The sequence below is a fragment of the Colius striatus genome, chromosome 2 (genome assembly GCF_028858725.1).
Source record: "Colius striatus isolate bColStr4 chromosome 2, bColStr4.1.hap1, whole genome shotgun sequence".
NCBI lineage: Eukaryota > Metazoa > Chordata > Aves > Coliiformes > Coliidae > Colius > Colius striatus.
Window position 1 is genome coordinate 84,277,069 of NC_084760.1, and position 12,397 is coordinate 84,289,465.

The 12,397-nt window shown below is 37.4% G+C and overlaps 1 protein-coding gene across 2 annotated transcripts in view; it reads left to right on the forward strand.

The window, feature by feature from the left end:
* THADA (THADA armadillo repeat containing) overlaps window positions 1–12,397 on the forward strand; it is a 167,090-nt gene that overhangs the window by 39,306 nt on the left and 115,387 nt on the right. For both annotated transcript variants that reach the window (XM_061991338.1, XM_061991337.1), the window contains 2 exons: window positions 558–680; window positions 1,353–1,444. In XM_061991338.1, coding sequence (XP_061847322.1) covers window positions 558–680; window positions 1,353–1,444 — 215 coding nt within the window. The remainder of the gene's footprint in view (window positions 1–557; window positions 681–1,352; window positions 1,445–12,397) is intronic.

The window sequence follows — 12,397 nt, forward strand, 5'->3', positions numbered from 1 at the left end:
CTAATGGCTCTGCCAGATCTTCTGCTGGTATAAGTCTTTGTGGCCTTGTCAAAGTCTGTGAAGATACACAGATTACCACCTTCCCCTACAGAGAGAAGAGAAATATCAGAAAATCCTCCATATGGTAAAGCAAGCGTGACTGTCAGTTTTAGCTTAATATTGTCCTCCAGTGAGTTGTAGTTTATTTTTTCTCACAATATCTACAGCACGTCAAGAATGTTGGAAAAGATGATTCTAAACTCTGAAAGTTATTTTTACAGCTTTTTTATAAGCTAAGGAAAAAAGAATGCTGGCCTTTGCTTGCAATGCCTGGACTGCACTTGTCAGAGGAATATATTTTTAAACTGTAGTTGTTTTTAACAGTGTTTAGCGCTGCACTGTTTTAATGTATTTTTTACTAGCAGTATTCTTGTATTTCATATGGAAATAAAGTGGTATATATGTGCATATGGATTGGTTTTGTTTCTCATTGTTCACTGCTGTAATTAACTTAGGTTAAATTTAAGCTATTTTCCAATGAATAGGTATTTTTCTCATATTTTTTTCTACTCCCACAGGTTCATGCTCTAAATATCCTTCGGGCACTGTTTAGGGATACACGTTTAGGTGAAAACGTCATGCCTTATGTTGCAGATGGAATACAAGCAGCGATTCTAGGTTTTATGTCACCTGTCTGGGCAGTAAGTTAATTCTTAATCTTGCTTCTAATTTAGCAGGGTGTAGAGTGGTGGTTTTCAGTGAAGCTTTGGTCATGTTTATAAATGGCACTACCACAATTTCTGGAATGTCACATGCTTAAATATTTGAAGATACAATAAAGAATAATGTAGACCTTCAAAAAAGTAATAGTTTTGGTCACCTTTTTGGGTTCTTTTTCTTTTTGTAATGTGAAGTATTGATATTAACAAAAAGTAGGGACAAAGATTACCTTATAGATAAAACTGTATCTGGCTGTTAAATTTTGAGCCAGTTCACCTAGCTAGTAAAAACTGCATTTGCATTAATTCTCAATGTTACTTTGCTTTTCAGAAAAATATAGTATTTCATATGGCATATTATGTTAGAACTTTTTGTGTGTAAGACTAAATGCTTTGAACCAGTAGAAATCTGGATATATCCCTTAAAGGTAGCCATCTCCAAAGAATCTGAACTTTCTATTAGTGCCATCTTGTTTGAGAGGAAAGATGCTCTGAATTGATTGTTTCCATGTGCTGACCTCTGGAAAATAGGCATGCTCTGGCCTTCACTTAGCTGTTCTTTTTGACTGTACGTTAGTGACTGTGTTTAAAAACATTAGTACGCTTCATAAGGATTTTTAAAACATACTTCATGTTCTTTTCTTTTTTCTTTAGGTAAGAAATTCATCTACACTTCTTTTTAGTGCTCTGATTACAAGAATTTTTGGGGTTAAAAGAGGGAAAGATGAAAATTCCAAAAAAAATAGGTAAGCTTCACTTGTTACCAATTGTAAGCTTGCAAAACATGATCTTAGCCAACAACAATTTGAAAATGTTGCTTGCTTTATGGCTATATTTGAATTACGGTGTTACAAAAACATCTAGCTTTGCTTAAACTGTGCTGCCAAGAAATAAGAGGTTAGGAACAAAAATATCTGCTGTTAAGCACTGAATGTTAATTTGTGCTCACGTGCAATTTCACAGAAGGGCAATGTTGCTGAGAGGTTTTGTTACCAGTATCTTCCAAATGCCCAGTCTCTCCTGTGGTCACAAACTAGCCCAATTGGTCTTGACAGCAAAGAGAGATGGGTGAAAAAGAAGAGAAGTAATGGTCACATGGGTGTTAACTTATGCTTGAGAAGGCCTGGAGGTAAACTCACCCCTACTAATTGGAGATTTCTCCCTTTAGTCGTCTTACTTTAGAACACTCTGTCCCTCTTTCGTGTCTCTTTCCTTCAAGTTCCAAAAACTACAGCTTGCAAAACTGCTTCTCTTCCAAGGGATTCTGTCCTTGAACTCTGTGGTCCTGCTACAGATCCTCTACTATTTCACTTTCTAATGTAAAATGAATTCTCCTCTGACTCCTAACACTCCTCTGTTCTGAGCATTCCTGTTTCTCTGCGACCTCCAGTTAATGCACAAGAACCCCCATGTTTTCCTTGGCCTTCAGTGTCTTCCTTGAGCTTGTGCAGCAAATGAAGCATGCCCATGCCCTGTGCTCTGTAGCTGAGGTTCTTGCTCTAGTAGAGATATGAAAACAACCTTGGCCACAGAATAAACTCATTAAGAAATAACTCCTGGGTGAGTCCATGAGGTCATAGAGTGGTCACACTATGGATATTACGGTAACCACTTCAGAAATTCCAAATGGATTTTCAAATCACAAAGTACACAATTTCTGAAAGAAGGCAGTTGTTGCAATTTAACTTCAAAAATTCCATTCTTCTGTTTTGGTTTTTTGTTTTTTTCTTTTCCTGACAGTAGTTCCTTAGCGTTGATCTGGGTAGCTAATGTAATTTTAGTGCATATTAGGAGAAACTAAACACCCTGGGATGATACTAGCCTTTCCTCTTTTGGATGATGGATGCTATTTTGTGTATTTGAAATAATTACTTTCAGGTGTCACTCAAAGACATAGTTACTATGTATGTATTAATGTGAGAAAGAAATAAGAGGTGGGAGATTGGAAGGAGATTTCCTTTGGAAAATAACTCTTTCCCCAAAAGGAATTTGAAATGTCACCTTCCCTACTGCATGAAATTCTCTCTACGTTGTCATAAACCCAAATCACATCTCACCCTAACCTGGAATTCACTCCCATAACCCCAAAGATCCAAACAGAGCAATAAAAAGTGCTTCTCCTTTCTTGCCTTCTTGCTTTCCTTTTGTAACGGCATTTGAAGTTGTTTTTTTAAAAATTTCAGTGTTGGGTTCTTATTGGAGTAAATGCATACCTCGGCTTTTTCAAGCTTTTGTGCCAAGGAAAAACTTCACACTGACTTCTCAAATACATGAAGTGTGATCAAGTATGTAATCTGAGATTTCCGTGAAGTTGCAGCAAATAATGCATTTGAGTGTCTGCTGGGGATGACAGACACCAGAATGAAGGAAAGTAAATCTTTATATAGCTGAATTGAATTTGTTAAAAACAAAGGGGGTTTTTGTCACTGTCATATTGTTTCTCTGAAGCTGTCTTTGTAGTCATTTTGACTAAAAGATATTAAAGATGGGCTGACTTCTTTTGCTTCCTCTATTCATTTGGCAATTTTGCATTAAACATTGATGAATATAGTTGGTTCTACATGTTGTTTTCTACATGTAGTCATAAATACCATGAAACAGTGAATGGGAGAACAATTCTGAAGAGAGGTCAGTGAGAGACACGATATCAAAACAGAAGTAGAGATTTGATTTCAAGTTTCTGACTCCTGTCTTCAGAGGAGATACTGGTTTAGAAGGAAAATTATGTGGAAGTTATTTGGCTATCTTGTTTATGAAGCTTCTTCCTCTGAACCTCCTGGGTGGATTTAAGGTAGGTTGCATTTGGGAAGAGGTTTGTGTTTCAGTGGTTTGACACCACGAGGTGTCACCGTTGCTGCACAGCTCTCTGCAAACTACATCCCTGCAGTGCAGCTGTGCTTGGGCACTTCTCTTTGGAAGCACTAGACTTGTTTTCTTTAGTGTTTTGCCGGAACAGAATTCCTATATTAAAGTATCTTTTTCCCCCTCACTTTTACATCTGGCAGTTCACTTCAAAAGCACTAGCATTTTAGCAGCTTGCATCTATAGGAACTGGTGTGAAAGTCATCTGGGTTTGCACTGGATGTTCTATTGCTTGCAGGATTATCTGTTTGCATTAAGGGACATTCTGTCTGTGGATAGAGATAGAGACCAATTCTCTAATGCTACCATTAGGATCTTGCACAGGTCTCCAGTTTCTCTGATTTTAGATTAGAGTTTTAAATCTGTCTAGTCTCTGCCAGCAGGGAATTACCTTATTGCTGGGCTATTCTGGGCATCTGTATGAAAAATGATGGACTTGCTGCTTGTTTCCTATGGAACTGATACAATTGGGGTGGTGGAGAGTTGTAAAGACTTCCAGAAGAAAGCTTTGTTGGAACAGTACTGGCAGCTCAACTCCACTGCTGTGTTTCTTTAACATGCTGTGTGTTCCGTTTCCCCTTTTTTCTTGTATCTCTGCTAAAAATTCACATGTAGCATACTTTATACAAAAATTACACACTTGTGTCTTTTGCTGCTTTTAGTCTGCTGATGTGAAGTTCCATTTTTGTTAATTTTGTGCATTCTAATTGCCATTGCAGATGGAGTGTTAGGTAGTGACAGCGCAGTGGTGAAGAGTTTGATGGTCTTGTTCAGTTGTGAAGTATTCAACTGAATGAGTGAATGAACTATAACCCATGTCAGTAACCTGGTTTAACTTGTGGGTTTGAGAACGATGAGTTTGGGTTTTTGTTTTGATTTCTGTAGGGTTTTTGTTTTTCTTGTTTTTTTGTGGGGTTTTTTTTTTTTTGAACTCCAAACTTTCCTGTGTTATTTTGATATTTGCAGTAGGACAACTGTCTGAAAGGACCCCTTTGCTCCCTCGGAAAGAGAGTGAAGGGTTGTCTAACTCTGCTGATAGGCATGTTAAGTTACATCTTCAGTCTCCATCCCTACTGGACAGCAGAGACAAGAAAGCATGTTGAGTTGGGCTTTGTGAGCTTTGAAAGGCCATTCAGAAGGTCAGCCAGAACTGTCAGGGAACAGTGGATTATGCTAGAGAAGATCTGTTCTCTGAAAACTTGGTCTGCAGTTGGAGGAGACATGGGTTGAGGAAACTGCTATCTAGATTCATAGCTCCTGCTGCTTGTTTTTGCTGATTTCATTGTTGGTGAGGCTTTGCTGTATTTGCTTCAATAGGCACATTGGCACAAGGAGGGAGTGGAGAACTGGGGCCCTGAAGGACAGGTTTCTTGAGCAGGAACTCTTGGCAGATGCCAAACTTCATTCTTAAGAGTTCACTGAAACTTAAAGGGATTACTCTTTAGGACATGCAATCATAGTCTGTTTTAATTAAATGTTCATGCCTCTTTGTAATTTTAGCATGGGCAAAGAAATAATAAATTGGAAAATTAATAGTTGGGAAATAACAACTGTGTGCAGCTCTTGCAAGCAGAAGAGATAGAAGTTGTGTGAAGATGGTTCACAGTGGTCTCTGCAACTATACAGGTTGTGCTTTCTAGTGAAAAGAAAGTTAGAAACAAATACATTTTCCTTGGGTTCTCTATGAGAAAGAGCATCAACAGAAGTTTTGATACAGTCTATGTGTTTATGTCTATATATATATATGTGTGTGTGTGTGCATGTGTGTGTATATATTTGGCTAAATGATATGCTGAATTACAAATAATTGACATTTTACAAAGGGTCCTGTTAACACTTACTTGTAGAGGGCATTAGTTTTGGTTTTAAATACTTGATTTGGGAATAGATTTTTGTAATTGTTAAGATAATTTCAAATCCACAGACTTTGAAATTCTAACCACAGAAAGGTCAGAGGAGTGGCTCTGGAGAGGTGTCTATCATGGCCCCGGCCCCCAGGCATGTCCTCCCACTGCTCTGGAAGCAGCACTCTGAGGGACATGCTGAAGACCTGAGTACTACACTTGATGGTGAGTTTTGTAGGTCACTGAGTTTTTTGCCTCTCATGTTTTGATTAAATAGTTACTTCCAGTTTTCTTGTGCAACAGGTTTACAGTGTAGATTTGCTGAGCCATACACTCTTCAAGAAGCTGGGTTTCAATGTGTGCTTAATAATTCTGGGTTTTTCATGGACCTTTTTTTTTTCCTATTAGTGTTGCTACAGCTTGCAAATCATCTAAGGTAAATGTTTGCTCTAGTTGATTGTAGGCTCCAGTATTCATCACATGAAAAATTAGGATGTCTTGAGATGAGGAGATTACAAAAAGAAAATGGAATATATATTGTGACAGTTAATGCAACATTAAAGTTGAAATATCTTAGGTGTAAAGTTTATTGAAATTTATTTTTAAATGTAATTAAATTTCTCATCATAAAGAAATTGTCTTCTGCACAAATGAGCTAGAGTAGAAATAGTGATACTTTCACGTAAATTCTAAGATACAATTAAATACGTTTGTATATATACATATGTATGTCTATACATACACTGTATATATGTATATAGAATAGCAGAGTACAGAGCAGTAGTTTGTACTCCAATGCTATACACACACACATATGCATATATCTGAGACCTCTTTGGTCTGTAGTCCAATTCTAATTAAAGCTGCTCTTGCTTATTACTAGATAAGTCTCATCTCATCAAATACCTGATATTTCTGGCTTTTATCTTTTTTCTTCAAAGGATGTGCATGATCAGAAATTGCTTTTGAGGCAACTGGCCATTGGACTTAGAAAAAGCTTTAGTCTTTAGAGTAGTAAAAAAGAGTTATCCTGGTTTATCTGAAAATGTCATTTTTTGAGTTGGAATATAAGTGTTGCAACATCCTCAGAAAGAATAATCAGTGACCTCAGGTAGAGGATGAGAGATATGAAGAATTCCCTTATCTTCTTAACTTGATAGAGGAGTAATTTTTACTGGTGATTTTTACATGAAATAATGAGTATATAAATGTACATATTTTCATTTTGGGAGAGGAGAATCTCCTATGAATCCAGCTTCTAGTCAAGGGAAAATGGATATACAGAAAAAAACCTGAGGTGTCAACACACATATTCTATGGAGTTCATGCTATTAGGGAATTGAGTATGAATACTGCCATGTTTTCAATGTTGGCTTAGATGTATTTGTAAAGAAAGGAACAACTTGTAGCACAGTATTTCTTAAAGTCTTTATTATCACTGATAGCTGTCAGTAAATGTTGACTATCAAAAATTTCAAACACTTGAAGAGAGAAACTTATCTTTCTACTTATACTAAGATGAAAACTATGTAGATATGAACAGGTTTTGAAGATGCGTTACTGACTGTGGGACAGTCAACATAGGCAACTGTCCTCTGCTTTCTTTGTTTTTATTGCAAGTTGAGTGTTCAGCACTTCTTAGTAATTGGTCGCTTGCACTCTTGAATGTCACTGAGTCAAACCAAATTAACTTTTAAAGACATGAAGTTGATTTTTTTTTCCTCCCAAATTAACCTGTAGTTTTTTTCTTTAACATTAAGGTTTTGTGCAAATAATGCTTTTAAGACCATAAATAGTTGAATTTTACACTATGACGGGTTAGAGAAAAACACTATAAATTTCATATTCTGATGCAAACCTCTCTTTTCATAATGTTACCCCTAAATTATATGAATTTGGTATTCTGTTTCACTAAGCCACTCTAGAGTTGTAGCCTAAAGTTCACAAAATACATCTGAAGTTCATGCTTTCTGTTGAATGTTCTGCATCTAACACTCTAATACTTCCATTATTTCTAACTTAACAGCTGAAAAATCGGACTTACATCAATGATATTTTTTCATTCTTTAAAGCAACTTTTATTAGACATTTCTAGTGCATCATACCTGGCTCTTATTGGACTTCTGAGATGAGTCTGTGTTGCCCACAGAAGAGTGGCTGGTACTGTTTTGGGATAAGTTGAAAGAAGCTTTGATGGCACTAATGTGGTCACGCTGTAGTGGCTCATCAGGGTTATAAAATCAGGTAGCCCTTAGGAGAGTTTCACTAGAGGTGATAACTCAGATTGACTGGCCTGTAAACGCTCAGTGCTGGCTTGGAGACACACCACTAGCAAATTGTAACAGCTGAGGTACAGCAGTGGGTCTGTGGGAAAGACAGCAGTTGAGGCAGCAGAGTGCTGAGCCTCTTGTGCCTGCTTCATCTGGGAAGTACAAGTATGACTGGATTCCCAAAACTGAACTGTGAGTCCTGTACCTCTTGCTATGGAGGGAAGGATTGGGATTGCTTTATCTTCGATCACATTAGTGATTCCCTAGTGGATTTTCTCTGGCATCCTTGGTCTTTTGCGACTTTTCAGATAAAATATTGGGTCAATGACAGGGGGGTTTCATGAGATGACTGAGCCATTGAAATGTCTGTTCCAGTGAATGCTTGTGAAGTAGTTATTCAAGACTTGGTGCAGTTCATTGTCTTGGGAGAGAATCGTTTTTGTTAAAAAAAACAACCACCTCCCTTTTCTGTCTGCCAAAAATAGGCCACATTTATTTTGCTGAAGTTTTGTTTTTAATGCTCAGGCTCTTTTTTTAATTGACTTTGACAGATTTAGAAGACTTAATCTCAGAACTGTCTCAAGAAAACATGCAAAAGTTCAAGCTGACTCAGATAACTGTTACAGCTTTTACTGATTAATAGTTCAAAAAACAATATGCTTGTTTAAACATAATTTTGAACTGGCTTCCTATTCAAAGTGCCTTATGACAGGAATAATGATGATTAGGTAAATTGGAATTAAAATTTCTTAAAATTTCTTAAAGTTTTGTACAGAAACAGAGACAAATTGAAAACAAGCTCCTAAAGAAATCTGTTTCTTCTACGTTACTACTTCAGTCAGTGTATGTGTTTTACAAGTCTAATCTAAAACTATGTAAAATCCTTTGTAGCAGAAAATATGGACTGTTTTCTTAGAGGTTGAAGATGCTCTGCATCTATATGATTTGTGCTGATTTTGTGAACATAATATGTATATCTATCTGAAATGCCTAAAATCTACAGAACCATTTTTACTTCAAGATTTGGTCTTGTATATACAAAATCAGAAAAACATTAACCCACATAAGTTGCAGCCAAATCTTTGGGGCCTGAACACACACTGAAAGCACTGGTGTGGAAACATGTATCTGTGATCTTCTGAAGAGGGAGGATCTTTATAATATGCTGTCTTAAGTCAGAACTAGAAAATCATAGAATCGTTATGGTTGGAAAAGATCTTTAAGGTCATCAAGTCCAACCACTAACCTCACACTGCCAGGCCCATCACTAAACTAAACCATATCCCTCAGCACCTCATCTGTATGTCTTTTGAATATCTCTAGGGATGGTGGCAGCCTGTTCCTATGCTTAATAACCCTCTCAGTGAAAAAGTTCTTCCTAATGTCCAATCTAAACCTGTCTTGGTGCAACTTGAGCCCATTTCGTTGTGTCCTATCTTTCCTTACTGGAGGAAAGAGACCAACCTCCACCTCTCTACAGCTCCCCTTCAGGTAGTTGTAGAGACTGGTCATGTCTCCTTTTAGCCTTCTCTTCTCTAGGCTAAACATCCCCAGCTCTCTCAGTCACTACTCATAAAATTTGTTCTCTAGACCCTTCACTAGCTTTGTTGCCCATCTCTGGACACACTCCAGCACCTCCCTGTCCTTGTGAGAGGCCCACAGTATTCCAAGATGTGGCCTCACCAGCACTGGATACAAGGGGACAGTCACCACCTTGAGTGACCTGAAGGAAATCTGACCCACAGAGAAACATCCTAAAAATACATGTGCTAGCCTGAGGTAACTTCAGTCCATTCATTTATTTTAATTAAAATGGAGTTGCACTGTTAATGTTTGTTTCTACTAAATGAGTAAAATGCATTAAATGAAACAAAAATTACTGGAAACCTAACCACATGAATAAATAATGTAGTTTCTGCTATAGCGATAAAAGTGTTCATCAGTATGAAATGATGTAATTATTCTTTGTTGCATGCATAATGTACACTTCCCTTATTCATTAACTTCACCATCCTAAGTAAAAAGCAGTTACACTTTACAGAACACTCCCAGACAGAAAGCATGTGGCTTATTTAGAGGTAAAACACGCAATGCTAAATTTGTAGCAAGAAATTAAAGATAATAGTTATATAGGCAGTAAGTGAACAGAGTTCTTGGAGACTTTCTGTATGTGTACATAAACATACATGTGTGTGTACATCCACATGTGCACACTTATGCGTGTACACAAATCATCTTTCTAAAACAAGTTTGCTAAAAGGAATTATTTTATATATTATATGTATATTATATATTATATTTGTTTTAAACTATGTTGTATATGTAGTTTTCTATACATGCTTATATACAGACACATTAGTATATGTGTATCAGAATCAAGTGTTGAGCCCATTGTATGCTTACCTCTCTTGATAGCATAGCAGAAAAAAGTGCTCTTGGAAAAGGACTTCACAAGCTATTTTAGTGAACAGAGTGTTGCGTAATTATTCCTCTAAGTCACACTTTTCCTGAAGTATTTGTTTTATGCAGGTGCTCTTTCTTTACCTGATTACACAAAGGGTATAATAAGTAGCAAAACAAGAGGTATAATGAAACTTGTACTTAAAAGAGATCAAAGCAAACCAGACCATGCAGTCCTTTGGAAATCTTGGCTAGCTCTCTTGTAAATAAAAGTACTTCTAAAGCAGAAGGTATTTAACTACTGTATTTATACAAGCCTTGATTGACAGTTCAGTTATTAACCTCATAAAAACACAGCAACGTAAACTAGTAAGAATGTTTACTCTAGCACTTCTATCTGGAGGAAAATTAAAATCAAGATATAGTGGCATATTCTTAGTTCCTTTTAAGTATTTATTTTAGGGCTGTGTAACATAAAAGAATGCTTTTTCAAGTCAGTGAGCTTAAACTATTCTGCTTACTCTTCTGGGATTTAAGTATTTTCTAATTCCTAACAAAACAAATGTTAGATTTATTGAAGGTGCAAAGTCACCATGTCTTTATTGAAGGTGGGAACCCAACATCTATATAATGATTCTTCTTTCCCCTTTATTGCGTTTTTCATTTAATGTGGAGTAGAAGTTAAATCTGAATTGTTTCTTGTAACTAACTTGCTGTGGTTATAGAAAAGTTGTCCCTTCTTGTCACTGAAGAGGTGTCCTGTATCACGTTAGGTTAGAAAAACAAGTGTGCAATAATGTTTTAAATCCTTTCTCTTGGGTTTATTAGCTGATGTATAGCACTAGGTTTTTTACAATTGAATTTTTTGAGGCTTCATTGTGTTTTTCAAGCCTCCTCCCAAAATTATGTGGTCATTTTGTCTTCTGTGAGAGTGCTAAAATTCTCTTATGCATGTGAAATGCTTGTATGAAGGCATCTTGTCTTGAGTCTTGAGACAGAATGTGATTTCAGGATTTTAATTCTTAGGTATGTCCTTTAAAACAAAATTATCTGAAACTCTTAAAGTTTATGTGTAATCTTCATTTCTAAAGGAACTTAATGGTTACTGTTGTCTCTGTCTATTAGTAAGAATGGTGATAATTCTCTGGTTGTCATCTAGAGGGGCTGCTAGTCACAGAAACACAGAATCTTAAGGATTGGAATGGACCTTTAAAGATCATCTAGTCCAACCCCCCTGCCAGAGCAGGACCACCTAGAGTGGGTCACACAGGAACTCATCCAGGTGGGTTTTGAATGTCTCCAGAGAAGAAGACTTCAGCCTGTTCCAATGCTCTGTCAACCTCACAGTGAAGTTGTTTCTCCTTGTGATTCTTTGGAACCTCTTATGTTCCAGCTTGTACCCATTGTCCCTTGTACTATTGTTGGACATGATTCAGAAGAGCCTGGCTCCATCCTCCTGACACCCACCCTTAATGTATTTGTAAACATTAATGAGATCACCCCTCAGACTCCTCCAAGCTAAAGAGCCCCAGCTCCCTCAGCCTTTCATCGGAAGGGAGATGCTCCACTCCCTTCATCATCTTGGGGGCCCTGCACTGCACTCTCTCCAACATCTCCCTGTCCTTGAACTGAGGGGCCCAGGACTGGACACAGTATTCCAGATGCAGTCTGATGAGGGCAGAGTAGAGGAGGAGGAGAACCTCTCTCAACCTACTGCCCACAGCCCTTCTAAGGCACCCCAGGATGGCACTGGCCTTCTTGGCCACGAGGGCACATTGCTGGCTCGTGGTCATCCTGGTGTCCACCAGGACCCCCAGGTCCGTTTCCCCTACACTACTCTCTAGTTCATTCCCCAGCCTGTACTAGTACATGGGGTTATTCTTTCCCAGATGCAAGACTATACTTGCCCTTGTTGAATTTCATTAGATTTCTCCCTGCCCAACCCTCCAGCCTGTCCAGGTCTCGTTGAATGGCAGCACAGCCTTCTGGTGTGTTAATCAAGAGCACTGTATAAATCAATACTGTTTATGAATGAAACAAAATTTTAAGTGGTTAGTTTTATTTCACATCAATATAGTATTTTAAATACTTGTGTACATTGTGGCAAAAATTCTGCTATGTGCTAAACTGAAGGCTAATTTAGTAACTTACTACAAAATGGGTAAATATCAAGATGTTTTTTGTTGTTGACAGGAGCCATTGTTTACTGTGATTGCAGTAGCTAGTGATGTTCAACAAATACAAGATGAAAAGAAAAATACTAATCTGTTAAGAAGACCAGGTTAAAACTATGGTGCTGGTGTGTGAAATAGCTAAGTGGAAT